This window comes from Aulonocara stuartgranti (genome assembly GCF_965226115.1).
Source record: "Aulonocara stuartgranti genome assembly, chromosome: 1".
Taxonomy (NCBI): domain Eukaryota; kingdom Metazoa; phylum Chordata; class Actinopteri; order Cichliformes; family Cichlidae; genus Aulonocara; species Aulonocara stuartgranti.
Window position 1 is genome coordinate 40,546,314 of NC_138939.1, and position 27,141 is coordinate 40,573,454.

At 43.5% G+C, this 27,141-nt stretch overlaps 1 protein-coding gene across 3 annotated transcripts in view; it reads right to left on the bottom strand.

Moving 5' to 3' along the window:
- The window catches only part of cemip (cell migration inducing hyaluronidase 1), a 156,770-nt gene that overhangs the window by 7,257 nt on the left and 122,372 nt on the right, over nucleotides 1–27,141 (bottom strand). For all 3 annotated transcript variants that reach the window (XM_082530610.1, XM_082530611.1, XM_082530612.1), the window contains exons 17-28: nucleotides 25,896–25,981; nucleotides 23,726–23,857; nucleotides 23,351–23,386; nucleotides 20,704–20,859; nucleotides 18,790–18,970; nucleotides 18,193–18,408; nucleotides 16,275–16,486; nucleotides 7,952–8,137; nucleotides 7,295–7,499; nucleotides 4,285–4,371; nucleotides 907–1,064; nucleotides 592–692 (exon numbers count right to left, since the gene is read on the bottom strand). In XM_082530610.1, coding sequence (XP_082386736.1) covers nucleotides 592–692; nucleotides 907–1,064; nucleotides 4,285–4,371; nucleotides 7,295–7,499; nucleotides 7,952–8,137; nucleotides 16,275–16,486; nucleotides 18,193–18,408; nucleotides 18,790–18,970; nucleotides 20,704–20,859; nucleotides 23,351–23,386; nucleotides 23,726–23,857; nucleotides 25,896–25,981 — 1,756 coding nt within the window. The remainder of the gene's footprint in view (nucleotides 1–591; nucleotides 693–906; nucleotides 1,065–4,284; nucleotides 4,372–7,294; nucleotides 7,500–7,951; nucleotides 8,138–16,274; nucleotides 16,487–18,192; nucleotides 18,409–18,789; nucleotides 18,971–20,703; nucleotides 20,860–23,350; nucleotides 23,387–23,725; nucleotides 23,858–25,895; nucleotides 25,982–27,141) is intronic.

The following is a 27,141-nucleotide window of genomic DNA, read 5'->3' on the forward strand; positions in this document are numbered from 1 at the left end:
AACGATAGATAAGATCGATTAGGCAGCCATGCTCCAAGAAAGAACAGTCTATACCAGGGGTAGGCAACTCCAGGTCTCGAGGGCTGGTGTCCTGCAGGTTTTAGATCTCACACCTGAATCAAATGATTAGTTCATTATCAACTTCAAGACATGTTGAGGTCATTTAGCCATTTGAATCAGCTGTGTTGGATCAAGGACACATCTAAAACCTGCAGGACACCGGCCCTCGAGGTCTGGAGTTGCCTACCCCTGGTATATATAAATAAAATTTTTACCAATTTTAAAAGTTGGCAGGAGAAACCAGTGCTACCCCTCAGCCTCTGAGCAGACCCACCTACAGTATCACATTCAAAATCCTACATCTCAAGTTATCACATTCACGAGACTTTTGGAACACTTACTCTGACCTTGATGTCAAGGTCACTGAGATAGTCGAGGCACTTTCAGTATCAATTTGAAACTCCTACGTTGGCTCGTTCTCAAGTTATTGGGTGTCCACACCACCCGCCCACTCAGCAGGGTGATGGCAATACTCCATCAGCCTTTACAGAGTAAAAAGACAAGATAATAGAATAAGCACATAACAGCTACCTTTCAAACGGACGCTTTTCTCTGCGCCAAGTTTCCCCAGGACTTTGGTCCAGGATCCTCTGGTAACCAGGCGACCCTTGGATGTCATGAGGACAATTGAACTAGTGAAAGAGGGAGAGACACATTGATTGATATTTTAATGCAGCAAAATACATTTTTTGATCTGAAAAGCATTTAGATGAGTTTAACACACAATGTCAATGTAAATCAATTTTTGGAGGTCCTTTTATGTCCCCAAAGGACACAGTCTATCAGAACATGAAACAGCAATGTACCTCAGGGTGTTTGTCAGTGTAGGTGGAGAGAGTTTCTTACTTGTCTCTCAGTCCACTGATGTAGTTGTCTATCTCTGCAGGAATTCCCTGGAGGATGGAATTCCTGAAGCCTTTCGTGTCCACCACCTTCCCATCATGCCCATCAATTACTGTCAGGTGCACTCCATCTTCAGGTTGGTGCAACGTCTTGCCATTTACCTGTCACAACAGAGGCAGCCAATCACACTGCAGCTCCGAGATGTGTTAAGCCAATAATTTCTTTTTCACCTTTCTCTTTTGACTCCATAAGCATATACCGCTCCGTACATTACATTATTAGTCTTTAATATGTGTCTCTCTTTGTCTCTCTGCTCTTTTTCCCCCGAACCCCCAAACTATCGCAGAACATGACTGTCCCTCCCTGAGCCTGGATCTGCTCCCCCATGAGGGGGCTGATTGTTGGGGTTTCTACTGTATGGTTTACCTTACAATATAAAACACATTGAGGTGACTGTATTCAAATGATCACTTTAAGGATGTGACATCACAGAGCACCAGAGTTGTACAGCCTATCAGAATAAGTAAAAGGAAATAAAACTCTTACAGAGCGGAGTTGCACAATCTATGCTGCTTTTTTACAGAAACGTAAATAAATGATTCCTCTGGCGTCCCTGCTGGAAAGGAGCTGTGAACATTTGTTTCCCTCTTTATTTATAGACTTTTTACATGTAATTTGACATATCAGAACATAACATGTTCCAGCCAACGTGATCGGGCAGGAGGGTGAGGAGTTTTCCAAGCCAGCAAAATTCCACGCCGTGCCAGCAATAAAGGGAAAGCGATGACATCCAGCTGCTAACGATGAAGGTTTAGGGTGGAATCTTCAGAAACATGAGAGAGCACTTTAAAATAAAAAGTGCAGTATAACTGAAGTGTTGGGCAGGTAAAAACGAGTTAAACCACAGGGGGAGGTGTTGCATCTGTTGCACAGGTCAGGAATACCGGGATATATTTTAGATCTAGTCTACATCTTGAGAAGTGTAATCTGTATACCGTCGTAAACTGAATAAGGGAGAGTCTTGCACACGAGGATGAGGTATGAATTATGTCAGTGACTTTGTCCCAGTAATCTTCCACAAACTTAAGACCCAAATCCTGTTCCCAACTGGAAGCAATTTTTTGGGTTGAATAATTGCCCGATGCCGTAATGAAAGTATATATTTGTGATATAAGAGCCTTATGGTGAGGCTTTAGCTCAAATAAGTCTTCCTACCAATGATTGGGGGCATGACTTGGAAACTCGGGCCAGATAGAAGATGCACATGTCTTTGAAAATAGCGGAACAACTGACACGAGGGCAAATCGTACAAAGAAGTCAGGTCACTAAAGCTGAGGAAAGTGTTATCTTTAAAAAAACATTTAATACCGTTTCTTGCCCATTTACAGAAGGACGAGTCCACCAGGGAGGGGGGAGGAGGTGGTTGTTACAGATTGGGGCCAGAGCAGAGGCTGAACTGAAGTGATGCCAGAATTAATACCATATTTTTAGAGAGGCAATTAGAACAGGGTTGTCTGTAAACTGTAACAGGGAAACAGGGAGGGATGAAAATAATAGTGCTGAAGGTGTAAGAAGGTGAGGTAGAGAGACACGATTAAGCCTCAGGGCAACACCAAGTAGCCTGAAGATCATTCAGCCAGTAAGTAAACTTTTGAAGAGCGAGACCACCACTGAGCCTACCCTGTTGTAGTGAGGTCATACTAATCCTGGGGGTTTTGTTTGTCCAAATAAATGATGAAATCATTCGATTCACAGATTTGAAAAAGGATTTAGGTAAAAACAGAGGGATGCACTGAAAACCACAGAGAAATATGGGTAGATTATTCATTTCCTACCAAGAAGAGATAGAGGAAGGTTTGCCCACCTTTGAAAGCCAACCTTACATAGTTTAGCAAAGGATTACCATCTGCAGCTTTAAATGAAGTGGTAATATGTACCTGAAGAAGCCAGGTGGAAATCAAAATGGGTTTGATTTGATTGATTTCTCACGGACAATAACCATATCCAACTTCTTGATAGCACTGAACTGGTTTGCATTGGTGCATTATATCTTTTATATCTTTATTCTCTCCCCCCCCCCCTTTCTTAAATAGACAACCATCATATCTCACAGTACAATAATATTGAACGGGTTGCATTGTTGCATTTTGTCATGTTTCTCAGGTCTTTGTCTGAATGTCCTATGAACATTACCTGTCTTGTTCTCATGTTGTTGCTAAGGATTGTCTCATTGCACTGAAGTCACACTGGGTTAAATATTTACACTTGGGTTTTAAGGGTTTTTTGTTTTTTTGTTTTTTACGGGTTGCACGGAAGCCCCAAACGCAATTTCATTGTTCTTTGACAATGACAATAAATAAATACTTGACTTTGTCTAAGCTCGTGTGCAGCTGGGCTTGCAGGAAAGCGTTCACTCTTTTGTACAGCCGTGAACACTTTAGATCCAACCTTTAGAACTGCTCATCTCACAGAAGACAAAAGGGAAAAAGCTCATATCCTTTTGTACCTGCTCACCCTTTCTGCCCACTCTCACACTGGATGTCACATCTTCTGACATCTAACCACACACAGGGACATCCAATCACATTATTAACGCCTAATCACCTGATGTGGACCCACATCTTCTTCTCTCTGTCTGTGTGTAATTCTACTTCAATTAGATATGAATTTAATTAGTTACTTCATCAGGCCATGTGCTCTGAATCTCAGTTTGTTGCACTTTGGAGGAGCATGAGGCTGAACACGGTGACAGTCTAGCACACAGCTGTCAGGTGGCTGAGGCAGAGTACTGAAAAGAGTCTGGGACCTGAGCGCAGGAGTTCAAGAGTTTTGTGAAAAGAAAGACACTCCAGACGAAGCTCTCAGGTGCAGAACGGGAGGCTGATCGTGCTTGCTGTACTAACAAATGAACTTAACACCAAACTGCAATGCAAGGGCCTATTTGCACATGAAACATACAGCCTGAAGGCTTTCATGAGAAAGAGAGCAACTTTCTCACTCTGTCTCATCAGCTGATCGTCTCAGCTCCTGCTCATCCACTCCCTGCAAGATGAGTTTCAAGGTGATTTGCCTTCAAACATTCGAAGTGAAAAGCACATGGTTTAATCTCCCTTTACTTGCAGTGTAGATAAATAATCCAGTGATGTTCGGCTTGAACTCCTTGACTTGCAGTCTGACTCACTACATGCGGCACTTCAAGTCAGCAACACTGCTGGAACTTTCCACACAAAAGCTCAGAAGATGTTTGTTGTCCTTATTTGTATCTTTAAATAAAAACATTCTGAGTGATGAGGTTTAACAAAAGTAGATACAGGTTCAATCAAACTCTCGGTAACTAGATCATTAGAGCCATTCTTCAGGTGTGTCTGAGAGAGAGGTTACCTCAGTAAAGGCAACGTCCTTCTTGATGTGGAAGTGGCGGGTGTTGTAGGACTCCAGTTTGATCTCCAGGAAGTGCTCTGAGGAGTGCTAGGAGCAAGTCCACAAAGAAACAGTGATGATAGTATATTCACAGCAGCAAAAACACATTTAACATGGGGAAAATATGACATCGTGAATGACTGTTCAGGGGAAACCAGCGGCAGGGAAAATAAGAGGAAAACAGTGTGTATCAGATGGTGCTTGGAATATATATCTTTGAAATACAACCACAGAATTTAAAATATCAATCACACAGCAAGCAGCAAAAACATGAGTAGATGGTCTGCTTCTGAAAAACAAACAATATCAATACGCTCACTATGAAACTAATATAAGTGAAGAAATATGTGTCAGACAGCAGCAAATCCTCTGGATTTCCACCAATAATGTACAAACTGTGTAATATGTCCAAATCTAGATGAAGTTGGTGTGTATTTGTCTGCATGCCTCTCTTTTCACTCATGTATTTGTTCTGTAGTTCGTTTTTTGTCCCGCTTGTTGTTTGTTTGTATTTTCTTGCCTCAAACCCAGCAGCAGTAGATGGCTGTCGCTTGCTGAGCCTGATTCTGCCATTTCCTGTTAAAAGAGTCTTTTTTCAGAGTGGACAACTAAATCTCTCTGTTATACTGTACGTCTTTACCTTACATTATGAAGCGGCTTGAGACAACTCAAGCTGTGTATGCAGTGTTCAAGTAGTCCAAAGATCATTGATGGCCAAGGCTCACTGATGCTCGTGGGCAGTGAAGACTGGCCCTTGTGGTCTGACTCAACAGATGAGATACTATCAGTCAAATTGCTGAAAAAAGTTGATTCTGGTTCTGACAGAAAGATGTCAGAATACACAGCGTATCACAGTGTGTTGCACATGTGGCTGCAGACCAGTCAGGATGCTCATGCTGACCTCTGTGCACCACTGAAAACACCAGCAATGGACACATGAGCGTCAGAATTGGAGCGATGGAAGAAGGTAGGCTAATATGATGAGTCACATTTTCTTTTACATCACGTGGCTGGCCAGGGTTGGAATTTATGTAGGCAATATTTGATATTGTATAAATTTGATACTGCGCGTCATTTCCTGGGGAACACCTGACTGGATGCACCATGGGAAAAAGACGAGCTAGCAGTGTGACGCTTTAGACAATGTTCTGCTGCGAAACGTCGGGTAATTCATCAATCTGGATGTTACTTTGACACGTTCCACCTGTCTAAGTCTTGTTGCAGACCATGTACACCCTTTCATGGAAATGGTGCTCCCTGATGGCTGTGGTGTCTTTAGGCAGGATAATTCACCCAGCCACAGAGCAATGGTTTGAGGCGCACAACAATGCATTTGAGGGTTTGACCTCCATATTCCCCAAATCTCAGTCAAATCAGGCATCTGTGGGATATGCTAGAGTCTGATCCATCAAGGCTCAACCTCGCAACTCACAGGACTTACAGGATCTGTTACATTGGAAGCAAAAGGGGGACCAAGACAATATTAGGCAGGTGGTCAATAAAATTAAATTAAATTTTATTTATACAGCGCCAACCAGGCTCAGGGAGGGGCGGGGCCATCTGCTGCGACCGGTTGGGGTGAGAGAAGGAAGACAGGATAAAGACATGCTGTACGTATGATTCAGTGCAGAGAGGTCTATTCACACATAGTGAGTGAGAAAGGTGACTGAAGAAGGAAAAACTCAATGCATCATGGGAATCCCCCGGCAGCCTACGTCTATTGCAGCATAACTAAGGGAGGATTCAGGGTCACCTGGTCCAGCCCTAATTATATGCTTTAGCAAAAAGGAAAGTTTGAAGCCTAATCTTGAAAGTAGAGATAGTGTCTGTCTCCTGAATCCAAACTGGAAGCTGGTTCCACAGAAGAGGGGCCTGAAAACTGAAGGCTCTGCCTCCCATTCTACTTTTAAATACTCTAGGAACAACAAGTAGGCCTGCAGAGCGAGAGCCAAGTGCTCTAATAGGGTGATATGGTACTACAAGGTCATTAAGATAAGATGGGGCCTGATTACTGATACCATATTAATGAGATTTTTAGGACCGAGTACAATAACCTCAGTTTTATATTACTTTTTATGTCGTCCTAGCACTGAACCCTGTGGAACTCCATAATTAACCTCAGTGTGTGAAGAGGACTCTCCATTTACATGCACAAACTGGAGTCTATTAGATAGATATGATACAAACCACTGCAGTGCAGTACCTGTAATACCTACAGCATGTTCTAATCGCTCTAATAGGATATTATGGTCGACAGTATCGAACGCTGCACTGAGGTCTAGCAGGACAAGCACAGAGATGAGTCCACTGTCAGAGGCCATAAGAAGATCATTTGTAACCTTCACTAAAGCTGTTTCTGTGCTGTGATGAGCTCTGAAACCTGACTGAAACTCTTCAAATAAGCCTCTGCAGATGATCTGTTAGCTGTTTGACAACTACTCTTAGGTTGATCATATTTAAGATCGAAGCATTAATTAATGGCAGGACTTCTTTGAGCAGTCTTGTAGGAATGGGGTCTGACAGACACGCTGATGGTTTGGAGGAAGAGAGAAACCTTTTCTTCAATCAGTGATGAATAGTAAGATGTTCTAGCTTTCTTATAAAGCAGGAAACTATTTCTCCAGGCTAAATGATGATCTTCTAAATTTGTGATATGTCATTTTCTCTCCAGCTTACGAGTTATGTGCTTTAAGGTGCGTGTTTGAGAATTATACCAGGGATCAAGTGGTATGATTGTCACAGTACTATACCTGGTTACTGTATATTGCACCTCTACTGAATCTCTCCACTCTCCCTCTCTCTTTACGGTGTTTCAGAGTGGATTTTAACACCAAGAGAAGAAAATAAGCATTTCTTTTAATCTTCCATCTAGCCAGGACATATATTCTTTCTATACTTCTAATGACATGAATAATGCCAATTCCACAGGAAAATAGTGGGGAGTTGGAATCATTTTAATTTCATTGCTCACCAGCCTGGCAGTGGGAATTTTTCTGGGCATTGGAACATCGACAATGGGCAGCTCAGCATGTTTGGGGTACGCCTTAGCCAAGCAGTTGCTGGGTGGACTGCCTTTTGGTACGATTGCTGTGATCTTCACCCTCTCACAACCCTTCACAGAGCAGAAGGCAAACGTCTCTCTGTGATTGTGGGCTTTCACCTTCAGGAAGAGGAGGCTGCGAGACACACAATGAATGACAGGCATCATATGCTTTCCCTGACACTTAGCAACCAAAAACAAATCACACTGTTAAAGGTATTCCTGACATCTGACATTGCAATGCACAGAGGTTTCACAGTACACTCATGTCATCTAACCCTGAGCAGTCAGGTGATCAGTAATACCTACAGGTACACTTTTTTGTGAAATCTTACAGTGCCATCCATCCATCCTCTTAACAGTATATCAGTATATATCCAGGGTATGCCCAGCTTTATGTGTGCTTAGTCACAAAGGTCACACCTTTGCATCTTTTATTGTAGGAATGCCACATTTCACTTTGGGCTGATGTAGCTCTTATTTTACTGTAAGAGTGATCTTTTCTGTGTGTCTAATCCCTGTATATTTTTCCTAGTTGTCCTACTTCTGGTAATGAGTGTAATGTAGTGGTCTGTGCATGTGTCGGACCCAGTGTCTTCTTCCCAGTAGAAATATCCTCTGGCCAAGTGCAAGTGGTTGATCTTCTCCTTGTGAGTCGTCCTCACGAAGACGCCAGTCTTGCGGGTTTGTTTGGTCAGCCGATTGTGGATGTCTGACAGGATTGTGAAGGTGGTACCTTGTGGATAGCAGAGGCCCACATTGATCCAGTCATTCCTGAAACACAAGGGAAACACCAATCCAATCCAAATCCAATATGATCTGATTTAATTTCAAAAGCAAAAACATGGGGACATCACTATCAGGTATTTTTGTGTAAATGAAACTGAACCTTATGATTTACACAACAACACATGTACAGACTTAAAGTCAACATGATATAAGCTGATGTTAAACGAGCTACTGTGGCTGATTTCTAGCCTGCAGACACTACGAGGCAGGTTGAAAGGTGGAATTCAGCGAGCGACTAATGAGTATTACCTTTAATATCAGCTTAAATTCTAATTGACTGGTACCTTGATGTAACCTAAAACTGCAACCACCACAGCTTACCAACCTGTCCAACAAAATGCATTACCATAAACAGAATGCTGTTTAGACTGCATGAACTGCCAAGTATATTCATGCAACCTTCAAATAATGCAGAGTTCAACTTGCTGTCAAACATATTTCATTATATGAAAAACCATTCACATCTTATACTGATGCAATATCTGATTTAAAAACTCTAAAATGATTTAAATGCAGTCCTTATATTGACTGTTTATCAGATGTCACTGAGCAGTCCTGACATTTCTCTGACCTTCCTCTTAATTTAAAATTGGTTTAACACTGAAAAGAAAAGCAGTGATGTGAACAAGTGGCTTCAGATGAACTAAGTGCAAAGTAACAAGCCTGCTTTGAAAATGTAAGGAGTGGAACGTAGATGTATTGCTGTTCAAATGTAGGGAGTGAGCATTAAAAGTTGCCAGTTGCATAATGACTGAAACTAGCACCACTGGGCTGTGAGGTCAGTTCCTTGATCATTAATGTGCAAATCGTCGTGACCATTAATTAACAACAACTAATCAAAGCCCACTGATCACTGATCAAAGACCAAATGTACCGTTACAAACTGTCACGGTGGGGAAACCTGCAGTCGGCTGAGACTGAAGAAGTCACCTGGATGAGTGACGAAACGTTTCTCCCACTGAAAACGTCCAGATGAGCAGACTCAACCTTTTGGGATTGTTAGAGGGTAAGATGCAGGGCGCACCATTTAAAGACTCACCAGTCTATCACAGATATGCATTAGTATTCAAAAATCAAAGTGTTTAATTTATACACTGTGGCATGGGGCTGATTCTCAGTCATTTGTGTGCAGCATACAGAATGCATGTTATTTGCATTTACATTGCAAAACGTTCTGATTACCTTAATGACTCTTCTGTCAGCTGCTCAGCTTAACTATTCAGGATCTGACTTCACAAAGCCACGCATGCTGTTTATCAATCATCAGTTCCCCTTAGTGGTCTGCTGAAAGGTGCCAGCTCTACTTAAAGACTAAATACATGAAAAAACACTAAATAAGGTCAAATATTACGTGAAATAAAACCTGCCATATAAACTGACTCAAATCAGATCTCTTTAACTCAAAAGCTTCTTCAAAATGAATCTTCTACAAGATTTTTTGTCAAATATTTTAAAACAAACAAACGAAAACTGTGTCATTATATGAAAGTCAGACAAAAACATAATTAAACTCGTCAGTTTACTCTCAAAACAGAGGTTTTGAGTCAAAACAGGAACAAGATGTGGTTCGCTTCTTTTTACAGAAGTTTGCCTCACTTGCTAAACACCACAATGAGCTGTAGATGGAGCCATTGTTCTTTGCACAATCAGTGAAAATGAGTCGTATTAGTTCTGTCATGTTTTGATTCAGGCCATCAGGGATTAACTGACAAGCTTGAAATAACAAACAGACTTCATGCAGTTTAAATAGCTCAGGGCCGCACCATGAAAGCCAGCTGAAGAGAGGCCAAAGCTCAAAAAGAAACTTTTCCTATTTTTGCAGCGAATCGTTGGAAAGAATGTTGAGAGGTGAAGGGGCTGATGGGCTCCATTTCATTCAAATTAATAACAGAAATCCTCTAAATATAGACTCTAGTTTCAAAGCAGAATCCATGTGTTCAATAAACTCCCATCATGTTCCCAATTACTTTAAAACTGTTTCATCTTTCTGTGCTAAGGTCAAGGGTCGACTCACCACAGTAGCCTGACACCTACCTACATTCCAACAGTCCATTTTGCTTAGGAAGTTTCCTAACTGACAGACCTGGAATTATCTGTGTGGTGGCCATAATCAAAGCTCTTCCAATTCTCCAAATTTGTTTGAAGATTTGAAGAACTGGAACAGGAAATGACAATAAACCCCCTTTAAACTGGAAACAGGAAAGGAAAGGGGGCTTCAGTGCTTCCTTTATTGCTTCCTTATCATAGGATACACTGGACCATCCTGGGTCCACTGGGAGGAAAAAACATCCCGTCTAATAAGTCATCGTGATGGACCATCCAACCAATTATGAAAACAATCGACATAATAAACAAAGCAGATGATGGAAATGTTCACTGTAACTGCACGTTCATCCAAAACATCCTGATAGATTTAACAACAGTTTGTTAAACTCACAGCTGAACTTGTTGTAATAAGAGCTGAAGAACACCATGTGAGCTCAAGATTATGATCTACATTAATGTTAATGTTCCGTATATTCAGCTTTCACCAGCAATGTCCTTGTTTTTAAGATTCATTCTTACTTGAGGTCAGCTGGGATAAGTGACGGACTGAGGGAATTTTACGGCAGTCAGGGAGGAGGAACTACTTTTGATCAACAACAGTAAAATACAAGAAAACAAGATGGATCTAATTTATATGCTATGGGACAGATTTACTAAGTGAGGAAATTTATTTTCATGTCACAATTGCAGGATGATCTAACAATGCACTGTGATTTATATACAACGAGGCAGCTGGTTCACTTCAGTAAAAACCAGCATTCTGCTGAGATTCAGTGGCTCAAAAATCCAGTGTGAGCTCAAGTTTCACACTCTAAAAACAGCGAGGGAAAATAAATAAATCAATATACTTTTAATATAAGAAATATCTCTTATGATAGAAATCACTAAGCACCGGTGCAGAGGGTTCTGAGGATTAGGAGTCAGGTGGAGCTCAGGGTTTATCTAGAGGAGAGCTGCATTATTACAAACTATTCAACCATATAAACCTGAACTCTGTGTGGAACGGCTGAGCTGTACAATGTGCAGAAGAACTGATGGCACATGCAGTCCTTGCTGTCTCTCACAGTGGTGTCCAGAAAACCATGAAATCCTGGTCTTATTAGAGAGGACGTCCATGCTGCTTCAGAAAGTGTAGCTGGATGGATAAGCTACATAAAAATTCTTAGGCATGGAAACAGACGCAGAACTGCAGTCTTACATAGTTCTCTCAACTATTTCCTCCAGCTTCAGCCAAAGATTTGATCAATTTATCTTTATTTAACGTTTAGTTAAAACAACTGTGCTTGACTTGTGCCACGATATGCGGAGGCAGATTGTTTGGATTCTTTTTACGTGAGGACCCAAATGCAAACATGACAGACAGGGGGGGCCTGGAATAGTCACGAGGAGGGGAACATGGGAACTAAATGTTGGAAAACTCAGACATGAGGATCAAACGCACAGAGGGGCACAGAGGACAAAGACACAAGGGGAACATAATGTCACGGTCTGCAGAGACAGGCCGTGCGGTGGTGTGTGTGATGGACCCAGGTGCATACACAAGTGAGTGGACAGGAGTGAACTTAACAGAAAGCGAGCCTTTATTATGGCTGAAGACAAAGTGCACAAACAAAGCAGGGATGGCGTGACTAGACTATAACTAAACTGGGAAAACTAATACTGCGACAACCTAAGAAAACTCAGACTATGATGATCACTGCAAGGACTGACCGTGAGAACATGGAGGTGAGAACACAGACGACGCGACACAGACTGTACGAAACACAGAGACTAAATACACATGAGGGATGATCAGGGGAAGTGGATGCACACGGGGAACACAGGTGACACTGATAATCATAACAAGACACGGCAGGAGTGAACGTAACACTGATGGGAGATGGGCAAAGTAAAGCAGGAAGTACACAGAGGTTCAAACAGGAGGAGAGAGAGCACGGGGAGAACGCAGACATAACGGGCAGGGGAAACATGGAATAAAACATAAGGAGAGACGAGGGCTCATAAATACACAGAGGGGCACACAGGGGGTAAGAGTCACGAAGGGAAAACACATAAGGAACAACGTAACAGATCAACCCAGGAAGCATGGCCTAAATAAAGAACAAAATACAAAAATACATGAAAACTAAGAATACTGGGCCCACATGGCCCAGGACCATGACACCACCCCCCCCTAAAGGGCTGGCTCCCGACAGCCCAAACCCGAGAAACAAAACACAAGCGAAACAGAAAACACCCCACCCAGGGCGGGAGGCGGGGGACCAGGACGGAGGGAACAAAACGAACCAAAAACAAGGAGCACGAGAACAAAACTGAGTCCACAAATACACAAAAGAGTCCAGAACAGGAAGGCGAATGTCCAAAGAGGCCCGAAGGCCAACCCGAGAGGCGACAACACAAAAGTCCAGTCCAACCGTTCCGGAGGCCGGCCACGGGAAAGGTGGCCACGGTGACAGAACAGATCCGGAGGCCGACTGCGCGGAAGGCAGCGGCGGCGGAGCAGTTCAGGGGGCCGGCCGCGCGGAAGGCAGCGGCGGCGGCGAAGCAGTTCAGGGGGCCGGCAGTGCGCAAGGCAGCGGCACAGGCTGAGGCGGGGCCAGACGAAGACCCTGAGGCTGCAGCAGACGAAGACTCTGAGGCTGAAGCCGGAGCCGGACCAGGCGGAGCAGGAGCAGCTGATGCAGAGGCCGGACCGGGCGAGGATGACGGCTCTGAGGCTGCAGCTGACGAAGCGCAGGCCGGAGCTGCAGCAGACGAAGCACAGGCCGGAGCTGCAGCAGACGAAGCACAGGCTGGACCAGGCGTAGCAGAAGGTGGCTGGATGGGCTCCTCGGGCCCTCCAGCTGATGTGGCATGGTGCTGGACGGGCTCCTCGGGCCCTCCAGCAGACGAGGCGTGAGGCCGGACGGGCTCCTCGGGCCCTCCAGCTGAGACAGGAGGCTGAACGGGCCCCTCGGACCCTCCAGCGGAGACAGAAGGCTGAACGGGCCCCTCGGACCCTCCAGCTGACGTGGCATGAGGCTGGTGCGGTTCTCCAGAACCCCCAGCTGACGAGGAAGGTTGCTGAACGGGCCCCTCGGACCCTCCAGCGGAGACAGGAGGCTGAACGGGCCCCTCGGACCCTCCAGCAGAGACAGGAGGCTGAACGGGCCCCTCGGACCCTCCAGCTGACGAGGTAGGTGGCGGCGTGGGAGCCGCGGAGTCCTGGATGAGCTCATCCGAGCTCCCAGCAGGAGCTGATGCAGAGCCAGAGAGATTTGAGACCCCTGGCTGAATGTTAAGCTGACCAGCGGACCGTACTGCTATCGGGGACTGGGCTACGGGAGCTACTGGGGCCTGGGCTACAGGCGGCACTGGAGACTGAACTGAGGGTGGCTGCGAGGGAGCTAACTGAACTGAGGGTGACTGCGAGGGAGCTAACTGAACTGAGGGTGACTGCGAGGGAGCTAACTGAACTGAGGGTGACTGCGAGGGAGCTAACTGAACTGAGGGTGGCTACGAGGGAGCTAACTGAACTGAGGGTGACTGCGAGGGAGCTAACTGAACTGAGGGTGACTGCGAGGGAGCTAACTGAACTGAGGGTGGCTGCGAGGGAGCTAACTGAACTGAGGGTGGCTGCGAGGGAGCTAACTGAACTGAGGGTGGCTGCGAGGGAGCTAACTGAGCTGTGAAGGGCTGCGAGGGAGCTAACTGAGTTGTGAGAGGCTGCAGACCCTGGCGGCTCCGAGGGCCCCCGAGAGCCAGGCGTGTTCCCCGAAAGATGTGCTGACAATCGGGGGTAGGCCACGGCTTTCCCCGGAGCTCCTCCTCTACGTGGGTGCAAGCTGCTTGCTGCTGCTCACAGAGACCGGACTCCATGATTTCCTTAGTAGGTCTTTCTAAACAACTAAACACTGTACTGTCAGTCTCCGAACACGATTCAGTCATAGTGTCCGGCCCCGGCAAATCAATGCTCATCTCACTCTGCTTCATAGAGGGGACGTGAGGCACGAAAACGCAGTCACTCACCGGAGTTAATGCGGTGCCACGGCGGCGCCGGCGCCGCCCCCTTCTGGTAGCTGGCGCGATGGGCGCTGATGGCACCAATGCAGGGGGTGATGTAGCGGCGATCTCCCGGTCGTCCGCCCACATCCTTGCCAGAAATGAGGCAGGCGAAGTAAAGTCTAAGCGGATTGGAGACGGCGAGCGGCTGGTAGGCTGTGCAGCAGGTGAGAGGTCCTCCTCCGGGATGAGCCAGGGCTTCCACCGGAGCTCGTCCTCCCGATAAGCCCGTAACACCTGCTGCCGCTCTTCCTCGCCAAAGTCTATGGCCTCCGTCGTCTCCGTGTGCCACGCCGTGCGGCCAGACCGCGGTGAAGACGCGGAAGCCGACGGGGCGCGAGCGGAGGGTGTGTCGGTGGCGAGCCTCACCGTTCCAACCGCAACTGCTTCTGGCTCGCGAAGCAGCGGGGAAACGGGACAACAGCAGGGCTCTGGCGGCATAGCCTGCGCACTAGGCAGCCGTGGCTGCGGACGGAGTTGGAGAGCGGTGACGAGAAGGTCGGTGATCAGCGGGTGTAGTGCCTCCCATAGCCAGGGAAACACAGACACGCATACTCCCACTTGGCGGGCCAACTCCTCCCGTTCCTCCTCTCCGGAGCACCGCAGCCATCTCCCACATAGCGACTCCACCGTCTGGAGGATCTCCCTCTCTTGTGTCGCTGGGTCCGACATGGTCGCGTCGTACTGTCACGGTCTGCAGAGACAGGCCGTGCGGTGGTGTGTGTGATGGACCCAGGTGCATACACAAGTGAGTGGACGGGAGTGAACTTAACAGAAAGCGAGCCTTTATTATGGCTGAAGACAAAGTGCACAAACAAAGCAGGGATGGCGTGACTAGACTATAACTAAACTGGGAAAACTAATACTGCGACAACCTAAGAAAACTCAGACTATGATGATCACTGCAAGGACTGACCGTGAGAACATGGAGGTGAGAACACAGACGACGCGACACAGACTGTACGAAACACAGAGACTAAATACACATGAGGGATGATCAGGGGAAGTGGATGCACACGGGGAACACAGGTGACACTGATAATCATAACAAGACACGGCAGGAGTGAACGTAACACTGATGGGAGATGGGCAAAGTAAAGCAGGAAGTACACAGAGGTTCAAACAGGAGGAGAGAGAGCACGGGGAGAATGCAGACATAACGGGCTGGGGAAAACATAGAATAAAGCACAAAGAGAGACGAGGGCTCATAAATACACAGAGGGGCACACAGGGGGTAAGAGTCACGAAGGGAAAACACATAAGGAACAACGTAACAGATCAACCCAGGAAGCATGGCCTAAATAAAGAACAAAATACAAAAATACATGAAAACTAAGAATACTGGGCCCACATGGCCCAGGACCATGACACATAAAAAACAAATAACTGAACTGATCATAAGTAAACTCAGAGACGTAATAAGAATGAACTCAGAACTAACCAGTGAAAATAATAATAATACATAGCAGATACCAAAACATCATGTGACGTTATGCACCGTAGAGGCTGAAATACCCTGTGAAGTCGAGGCACACAACTGATGATGTGTTCCGATGGTAAAGCTTCTGGGCTGCTTTCTCACAGCAGCCGTCCCTCGAGACTTTCTCCATTTGAAGCAATGCATCATCGGGGACTGTAACATCCAGTCCTTTTATACTTCTAAACTAAGACTAAAGTTACTGGATTAGACACACTTAAACTTTGTCAGGATGGCGCTATGTTGAGCTCTACTGCTATTATGAGGAACCAAATTTATGAAAAGTCTGTGAAAAAATAACCTACCATTATACTTCCATCAGACCAGGACACCCAATAGCACAAGGGTAAGTATTCAAAGGAAATTGAAAACACTGAAGAACCATGTTAGCTTCTCTTAATTGGCTCCCAGGATAGAATTTCAAATCTTTCTATTTATATACAAAGTGTTTAATGACCAACCTCACACAGTGTGTGTGGTACAATGGTCCAACAGTACAGACACTGGTGCTGTTAACGTGCTTTGAGTAAAAAAATGTTTCTAAGTTTATTCACTGACTTGTTGAAGTTGATGAGCCAGATGGTGACCTCAGCAGGTGCCGCCTGGTCCCAGTGGATGGTGTAGCCTTTGGCCAGGGTGACCACTGGCTGGAACTGCTGGTAAACTTTCCGCTTGTCCAGGGCGCCTTCAAGTGTTAGGGGTCGATCAGGGTATTCATCCCTCACTATCTGCATGTTAAGGTTGGCAGGGTTTCGTGTTTGAACATAGATCTGAAAAAAAAAGAAAAGAATGCATTGCATATAATAATATATAAAATCATAGAAGTACCTGATTTAGTAGAAGTATCACGTTTTAGTTATTCAATTAGTATAGCCACTCTGACTTCACTCTGTGACAATCCTTTCTCTTTGTTCACTCTATACATGTTCGGTGCTCTGTATTGTAAACCCGACACCCTCATTGTGGCGTCTCTACTTTACAATATAAAGTGCTGTGAGGTGACTGTTGTGAATTGGTACAGGTCACTATGTTTGTTCATACACTGAATACCTGTACATGATGCACACAGATATGGATCCAGATTCAACACTAGCCTCTAATTCACTTTGAAAGATGGGAAGTCATGACTATGGATGCATTGGTTCACTTTGCTTGTGCTACTGCAATATAGGTGTCAGCTAATTGAATCACATTTACTTAAAATGCCCAGAAGCGTGAGGTTGACGCTTGTGCAGCTGGTTGGTTCGATTTAATATGAAGGAGATGAAGTTGACCTTGGTGGTGTGCAGTGGCATGAGTCACTAGTTGTTGTTGCTATGATGAGCCCCCCAGGAAAGATACCACACCAAGACATCAGGCACACACCCACTGAAGTAATACATGTATTTGAATCCTGGCTAAGAACTGAAGTGCCTCTGGTTTAGTGACTAATGACAACCTTTCTAAAACAGGTTGTCATTAGTCACTAAAAGGGAGAAAGGTGCTAGAGTGTGGTCATGGTGCATTTTAGTGTAAGAAGGTCTGTCCTTGTGATTTTGTGTCCCACTGGGTTTGACTGCCACCAGTCAACTGTCCAGCTGTCGAAGCTCCTGCTCCTCGTTGGTCCGGGCTGGTGGCTGGTGTACATTCCCTTCTGGGCCCAGTTTAATGTAAGGGTAAAGCTTTCTGTGGCTTGGCTTCTTTTTTTACACAATGAGGTTGCTGGCGTTATGTCCAACCCATGTGCAGTTTGGGAGGTTTGTCAGTTTAAGTACTATGTTTCCTTTAACCTAGGTGGCCTGCCTAACATGACCTCCCACCTAGGCTAAAGAAAACATTTTACATTGGACTGTCCTTTTTCTAGCCAGAAGGTTATTGAACTCCTTTACATTTGGGGCATTGGTGTGAACCAGGAAGTATATGCATGCTAGTGGGCCCTGTTTGGAACACCTTTTGGCCTCCAACATGCTCCAGGATCCCAGATGTTCTGCCTGTGCATACAAAGCGGGAGGTGATGGAATCACTGAGGAGGCTGAATGACAAGTGAGGTCAACTTATGCCCTTCACTCTTTTTCAGCTAGCATTTAATTATAATTAATTATAATTATGAGAAGTCAACACCTGACTATTTGTGTTGTGGAGTATAAACAAATACAGCTTTGCACACAAAGACTGTTTGTGATCGAGGCTCATTGTGAGGGAATGCAAAATCCATTGTGTATTTGTTGGCTTTATTGCACAAAGAAGCAGACATTTCCCAAAACATATTCAGAACATCAGAAAATAACTGGTGTTAAGAAGGACTTGAAACAGCACTTTATTCTTATCCCTTCTGACTCTTTTTTTTCAAGAGTTTTCAGATACCCCAACAAACAAGTTTCACGGGCTGATATAAATGAAAATGCACACAATCAAGCAGAAATGACATTTGTGTTTGTGAAGACTGATATATGAAGATGAATGAATGAGGAATCGGGTGTGACACCTGCTGACCCACCTGTGCATAGTGCCCACTGCAGATAGCACCCTTCCAGTCAGGCACATCAATGCAGTCAGGGTGACGAAGCAGCCAGTTGTCTTCTTTAACCAGGAAAGCTCCGGGATACTCACTGACCGATCCATCAATATCATGGAAGATGGTCGTCTTGTCCCCGTCCATCTGCATTTTACTGAACCAGGGACCCGGCTCCCCAAAAAATACCCGAGATGTAATCTATAAGAGAGGGATGCATTAGTCTAGAGCCATTTACTGTGGCTTTCTGTGGTGCTACGCATCATTCACATTCAATATTCCAAATGTGTTCAGTGTTTCTTTATTTTCAACATTTAAAACATGGCTCTATATTTGAATATATTTGACATTTAGCTGAGAAATATCCAGAATTATTCAGTCGATCTGATAATCTACAAAAGTGGAACATACAGGACAATGGAACTGGAATACAGTTTTCAAATAACAAGAGTATTTTAAAATGCTTTTGTGTAAAGCTACAGTTGTCGGTTTTTCTTCCAAATGAAGCAAAGATTCAAGTTTGTAAAAACGTGTTAAACCAGTGTCTCTGGTTTTGTGTATTTCACACAGAAGTGGACTCACAGGTACATGGTCAAAGGTGATGTTGGTGACATTATTGTTGGGGCAGCTCTGCCACGAGTTGTTGAGCCTGAAGCCAAAGGCGCTGGTGTGCCTTCCGTTTAGTGCCGTGTATTTCCTAAATGTACAGTTCTGTACATTGATCGGCCCATCGTAGATCTGCATGCCTCGGATTGGAAAATCACTGCTCAAACACAGATGCACAAACGTCGTCATTGATGTTTGGCTCTACATACACGGGAACAGAAGCTTCAGAAAGTCACTGAACTGAAAAGAGACGCGCAACTACAGCACAATGTGTTTCTTTGAGACAAGCCTTCAAGGAGCTATAAAGGCAAGTTTTATTTTCATGTGCAGCAAAATGCATGGCTGTATGACACATGTAGTCAACATCATCAAAGATGTTGTGTGTTAGCTAACTACAAGAGAAAGTACTACACAAAAATAAAGAGTAACCAGCATGTCAGCAAGTCTTTGGTGAAACATGTTATTAACTGGCTCTGTGGGAGAACTTTAATCAGAACGTACTCTTTTGTTATACTAATTCTTGTTGTGTAGATTTTTTGAGGACGTTCTGTTATTAAATTGCATTTAAAAAGGATGCATCAAGTACACATTTTGATGAAAAAAAATGTCCACAAATGACTCCCCGCTGTGGGTGTCACTAAAAAGCTTTTCTTTACAGCAGCTCTCAAGAAGTGGTCAGCAATGCAGAACATGAGAGCGCAATAGTGTCAGAGAATGTTAGTCTGAACTGCAGATTAAGGCAGAAGTGGTTTCAATTATATTCATTTTTCCAATAAAGGGATCTCTAATAATACCACTGGTGAGACGTTCTTTTTGTACACTGCCCAGGTGGCCAGAGCACGGGACTGATTTCTGAGCATACAAATCTGGCTCTCACACATGCCAGCCTCGATCAAACTGTTATTTGACACAGACTAAAAAAGTGCAGTCAAATAAGGTGTTAACTGCAATGGCCACACATACTTTGTTTTTGCAAAACAGGTTCTTATGAACCGAGTAGTTCCAGAGTCATTACTGACGCAGAAAAACTAGTCCATGCAAATTTTTATGATCCCTATAATTATCATGCAGTTAAAAGCTACCTGGAAAGCATTCAAATGCTGCTGCAATGGTACTGATTAGAATTACAAAGAGAGACCACTTTCTCCCACATTAGTTTCTTGTGATTGGTTCCCTGTTAAATAGAAACATGGAATTAAAATACTTTTCAGAAATAAAGTCTTAAATGACACGGTTCCATCTTGAAGACCTCATATGTTAGTATGATTTTAATACAGCATTATGCTCTGTGGGTGAAGGCTGAAGTCCTCAAAGTAAACACGGGAGGCTATCAGGACTTGCTCACGAGGAAATAGCTCCTTTTGGGTTCAGAAGACCGACAGACTCAAGTTTTCTCTCTCCCATAGTTTGTGTTTTTCCTCATTTGTCTTTACTCCTTCTTTTGTCTCGTCTTTTCCCTTCCCCTCCGCCCAGTCATAGCAGAAGGCTGCCTGGACCTGCTTCTGTACTCTCTTCTTGTTAAAAGGGAGTTCTTCCTCCCCACTGTCACCAAGTGCTTCATAAATGGTGTCATAATACAATTTGAAAAACATTGTAAAAAATACAGTTGTGACCTTGTAATAAATAAAACTGATGTGAACAGAATATTATAAGCATAGTGAAGTAAATCAACCTTACCACGACATAGTGACAGTGTAAACATAAAAAACCACAATATCTGTGTTTTTAAAGCAATTATTAAATGTACATTTTGCTTTTCAAACAGAGGTTTTTTTTATCAGTTGCTAAGAGTAAAAAAAAACTAAAAATAAAACTTCTGAAACACCACTATTGAGAAGAGAGTTTGTGAGCTTAAAAACAAAAATAAAATTAGCTGTAATCACCACTTACATGCCACGTGGCAGGGTCCTGTCAGTAAGGTCAGGACCCCCAGGGCCCCAAATCCTCTTGTCTGGGAAAGGCATACCACGATTGTCACTTTCACCCACAAAAAGTGAATTCTTCACCTGCTGATGAGAGCCGTCATCTTCTGGAAATGTGCCTCCACTGCACACAGACAGTGTGAGTAAAGTCATGTAGTTAAAATCTGTTTTCTGTTGTTGATTATGTAAAGCTTAAACATCCAAGGCCCTGAAAATATACAATACAACATGCCAAAGCTAAAAAACAATGGAAAAGCACATCACTGTGATTTAAATGCGTGTCAGAAGCTACACACTAACATCTTGGTTACACTCTGCTATTATAATTGCAGAGTTTATGCATCGGTTATTAAGCAATCCTTGTGCAGCACAGTAAGAATATATGAGTTGGTTCACAAAAGATAAAAAGAATAGTTGTTATTTATAACAAATTAAAATGTAACAGTGTGTGCTTTTCCAAACATTTTAGCTTAGCTGCTATATACAAGCTAACCGGCAACCAAGGTAACATGTAGCAATATGTTCACCAGAAACAGAAGAAATCATTTGCAAGCAGCGTCTCTCAAGGGCACCTGCCTATCTAACATCTGCCTGTAGTTGTGGTCAGAAGTTTACACTCATGTCAGGGTCATTTTAGGATTTCTGGTTTGAATTGTTCCTTTTCAAGGGTTGAATGATCATAGAGCTGGATTCTAAGTATAGTCCACAAATTTCCAACATGGCTGATGTTGGGGATTTGGGAAGGCCTTAATGTTAGCCTGCTTTATCCACTCCAAAACCAGTTTTGATGTATATTTAAAATCACTTTCCCGTTGAGCTTAAAAATGCTGAATTTGGAGCAGAAGCATCTCTCTTGGTCAGCACCCTCTCAGTCCATGGCAATGTAAACGTGCTTCACTGTAGACAGTGACGATAGTGTTCCTGCAGTTTCCAGCTCATTGCGAGCTTGAGCCCTTTTGGTTCCTGGGTTGTTCCTGAACATCCAAACCGATTTCCTCTCGTCTCTGGGTGACAGTTTGGGTCTTCTTACAGAGCCAGGCAAAGTTTTGACACATTGACACAACTGTACTCGTGTGCAGTTATTTGAACTGATGATCTCAGAATCTGCAGTTGCTTAGAAATGGCTCCAAGAGAACTTTTCAAACTTCTGTTGAGCTCTTAGACTTTCCTATTGTCCTGGGAAGAGAAACTACCAGCTGTTGTCAATCATATTCACTAACCAGGAGTTAATAAGCCTTGTAAACTTAAAAGACATTGTAGAACTTCAGCACGACCTGTTAGTTCCCAAATCCACACACGACTGTGTGGATTTGGGAACATCAAAATTCAATTCAAACTTATGCACCCAATTCTTGGTGTTGTTTTTAAGTCATTAATGTATGCTACACCCTTGAAATAGAAAAGTTCAGAGACATAATTAAAAGCCTAAAATTACCCTGACATTCATGCCCATGATGCGTGCATGTAAACTTCTCACCACAGCTGTGAGTTATATAACAACAGGAAATTCTGGTATCCATTAACCCTTTAAGACCTACCAAGTCCACCAGAGCTTATATTATATTTTTACATGCTGTAGTGCCATTTTTGGGAGCATTTCAAGTTGCCATCAATACAACTGTTATAGCCCAGATTTTAATAATATGTCTGCATTAAGTGCATAGCAATTACATAAATTGCAAAAAAGTGCAATAAACTATAACAAAATTTAAAATCATTTTTGTTTTTTTTAACATATATTTCTAGTTAGAGAAATTTAAGAGGTTTATCCCTCAAAACTGTAAATACAAAAAAGTTGCACAAAATAGTTTCCTACCACAGGAAATTTATTTTGAGTGTCTTCATAGTTTTATTTTTGAAATACACCAATTTTTAAACACTGCAGGAAAAACGAAAATAAATATAATAGTGCAAATTTGCAAAAAAACAGCATGTGCATCAAAATGTTTCTGTATTAAACATGGAGTTTCTTTTTAGGTTATATTTAAGTCTCCCTAAAAAGCTGATTCTGTTCATCTGGACGTAGTGTTTTCAGTGGGAGAAACGTTTCATCACTCAGCCGAGTCGCTTCTTCACTTTCAGCTGACTGCAGGCTTGGTCAATGGTCAATTTATGTGAAAAGTCTGAGGAGGGGGCCTAACGACACATCTTTCACCATCATACAATGCTGTGATTGCAACCATTCCCCAAATCTCTGTGAATGGTACTAAGGTGGTGGTTTTCACATCTTAAGTTGTTTTCAATAAATTGCATGCTCAAAAAAAAAGTTTTTGTCCTTTGTGTCTGTGTGTGTGTGTGTGTGGGGGGGGGGGCACAAACACTGATTTAGTATGGATAGAAGGCTGAGCCTTAGGTATTTGCAAATTTAGGTATTAGGTTAGTATTGATAATGTCTCCTGTCAGGAGAAAACGTTTTGTCAATTCTTGCCATCACACTCCTAAGCTACTTCTCACTCTGCATCAGAGCACGCCTTTTCTAACAGGATCCTGAGGAGACTCCATATAAGGCATTTTCCAATTAGGCAGAGAGAGAGAGAGAAAGTGAGCAGGAGAACAATAAACGCATACAACAGCCCTTTTATTTCTAACATGATTTAATAAAAGGGGAGTCTTACCTTGCTAAAGTGAGGCCAATGCCATTATCAGCAAATCTACCGAAAAAAGGAATATTATCATTAGAAGCACAGAAACACAGGAACAATGTGATGTTCCCATGGATACACACACACACACACACACACACACACACACACACACACACACACACACACACACACACACACACACACTAAGAGACTAAAGCAGATAGCAAGTTATTGTTAGATGGGAATGAACGTGCAGAAAAAACACTTGCTTTGTTCGACATGCATCACTTTCAGTGACATTCACTTGCACTAGAAGTTGATCAACTTTACTTATTCACTTGTTTATTTTACTTGGGTGACAAGTAAAATAAACAAGTAAAATCACTCAGTGTGTGTATCACTCACTGGCAGTCATCTAACCACACATCCCCTCCTCTCAGCCAAGCTCCATGGTACTGGTTCTTATAGGCAGTGAAGTGATGGATGAGAGCTGGGACTCTAGGTTTGAACGGGTCAGAATCCTGATGGGGGCCATACCTAAACAACAGAAGGACATACAGTGCTAATATTTAACAATATTTTTCAAGGCTGCAAAGGAGCAATTTATATAAACTGTAATGTTGTAGCTTTTTAAATGGTCATTCATCCATCCATCCATTTTCTTTTGCTTATCTGGGGCCAGGTTGCTTGGGCAGCAGCCACAGCATTGAAGCCCAGACGTCCCTCTCCCTAGCCACCTCCAACATCTTATCTGGGGGAACACTGAGGTATTCCCAGGCCAGTTGAGAAATACAGTTTCTCCAACGTGTCCTGCATCTGCCCTGGGGCCTCCTCCTGGTGGGACATGCCCAGAAGACCGAACTCAGGAGGCGCCCAAGATGCATCTATGTGGAGGAGTAGCTCGTGACCATAGGTGAGGGTAGGGACATCGATCTGGTAAATCGAGAGCTTCGTTTAAATACTCAGCTCTCTCTTCACCATGACAGACCAGTGCAGCACCCGCATCACTGCAGTTGCAGCAACAATCCGTCCGTCCGCTCCCCTGTCTCCGCACTTGTGAACAAGACACTGAGACACTTAAACTCCTCCACTTGGGGCAGCAACTTGTTCCTGACCTGGGCGCTCCAGCCGTTTCCGGCTAAGGAACATGGCTTCAGTCTTGGAAGTGTTAATTCTCATTACCATTGCTTTACACTCAGATGCGAACCACTCTAATGTGAGCAGGAGGCCTCCACCTGGTGAAACCAGAAGAACCACATCATCTGCAAAAAGCTGAGACAACAGTCTGAGACCACCAAAGTGGAAGCCTTCTGCCACTTGACTACACCCTCTGTCATCACTGAATCGAAAAAATTCTAAAAATTATGCTCAGAATCGCTGACAAAGGGCAGTCCCGGCATGGTCAACATCCACTGGGAATTAGTCAGCCTTATTGCCGTCGATGTGGACCAAGCTCTCGCAGTGCTTGTTCAAGGACTGAACGCTCATAGCAGCCCCATACTCCCAAAGCACCTCACACAGAATACCCAGAGGGATGTGGTCAAATATCCAAGTCCACAAATCACATGTAGACCAGTTAGGCCTACTCCCACCCACCATCAAATATTCTTGAGAAGATAAAGAGCTGGTCCAGTGTTTCATGACCAGGATGAAAAGTGTATTGTTCCTCCTGCATCCAAGCTTCGACTAATGGTAAGAGTCTTATTTCTAGCACCTTGGCGAAGACTTTGCCGGGGAGGATGAGGAGTGTGATCATCTTACAGTTGGAGCACACTCTCCGGTCCTACTTCTTCAACATGGAAACAACCACCCCAGTCTGCCAATCCAGAGGCACTGTCCAAGATCTCTATGTGACAGATCTCACCCCCAGTGATGGATGAGTCATCCCACATGAGTCTCCAGGTGGAGCAACCTCGAGAACCCCACCTATGGACTCCAAGAATGCTGGGTAATTTAAACTATCATTTGGCACATAATTTTAATCCACAAGAGTAAAAGAGCAGTTCAACAAACGGGATGGTAAGTAGTAAACGGACTGGTTCTTATACAGTGCTTTTCTATCTGAGCACTCAAAGCACTTTACACAACTTGTACATTCACCCATTTGCACAAACACTTTTTTCTAAGTGCTTCCTGTCCAATAATCACATGCATTCATCGGAGAGCAACATGGGGTTAGTATCTTGCCCAAGGCATTTGGCATGCAGACTGGAGCAGACTGGGATCAAACCAGTCTTTGAGTAAATTAATAATTTTTAATTTTATTTATTTATTTTTACCAGATAGCCATATGTGTGCAACTAGTATCTTTTATTACTTGACAGCATCTTTATCTTATTAATGATTAATAACACAAAAACCTTCATTGCACTGACAGATCTACACTTTCTTTCTCCAGTAAAAAGTTTTTCTGCCCATTTAATTGGCCTGTGCACTGACAATATGAAAAAGAGCACACCCAGTGCTCACGAAAACATTAACAGGAAATGTCATCATTACAGACTAAACTCATCACACTGAATCACACTGGGTGGGATGTGATTTCTCATGCAGGGTGTTTGTTACAGGGTCTGACCTGGCTCCTATCAGAGACAGGAAGGGTCTCTTGTCCTTGTTGTTTGCCTGGGTCGTCTTAACTCCATTATCAAGGATCATTCCAGCCTAAAATAAAAAAGACAACAGAAATTGTGAGTTTGTTTGCCCTGTATGTAGAATTTTTAAAAAGACATGGACTTTATTTATTTATGCGAGAGGTAAAGCCGTGTGCTTGGAGAGCAGATCGCTGTGTTCAAGGATTATTCAAAGATTATCACCGTTATGAGACGAAACACATGAAGGAATCCAAGAACCCGACTGATGCAGAGCAGGAATAGACTTGAGACTAGCAAAAGGGCTTTTTCACAAAGTTTACACATCCAGGGACAGAGCAGTCAAGACCAACTTTGTGATTTCCCACAACATTACAAAAACCAATAAGCCTTTGACTGATTTAGAGTTTATCAAAGAGTATTTGGTGGTGCTCTAACACGCCCCTCTCCAGGTAAACCAAGATGGACTGTGGGCATTATGGGAAATCTGGAGCTTCAGTTTAAAAACAAAGAGGACAGTTTTCATGTTTTCCTACTTAGTCAAGGACCAGAGCAGCATGGTTACTCATCTTTATACAAAAGAGGTACCAGCAGAACTTTAAGTCGATGTTACAGTTGGATTTTTATTTGTCTCTCAAAGGGGAGAAGTTTCCACACATGAGCAGACATGTGAAGATGTTGGCTCTCTTTGGAGCTACCTTTATAAGCGAACAAGCATTCTCAGGGGTGAAGTTTAACAAATCCAGGTGCAGATTCTGTGTCAGTGACGATGTCCACTGTCTCATGCATTTCCGCCTCAGATGAACGTGACTTTAATCTGCTTGTTCAAGCCCAAAACAGACCAGATTTCTCTCAGTGAAAAAGAAAAAAGAACTTAAAAACTGCAGATAAGTAAAAAAGCAACAGCACTTAGTATAACAGTTCTACATCTTTAAAATATTGCAAAAACAGTTTTAGAAATATTGATTAAACAGTGATAAAATGCTGGTACTACACCTATTTCACATTTTCCATAATTGTAATATCAACTCTTACCAGTAGCAGTTTATAAAGAGATCAAATTAATATTGAGAAGAATTGACAGGCCCCCTGGGTAAATTAATTGGTTTAGCGCTGATTTAACAAATGGTTTGTGGTTAATTTTGCATGTAACTCTTGTCATTATTTGGAAAAATGTCAAAAGTATAATAAATAAAAATATATATACTGTCAACAAGTTTCCAACTGAAGGTA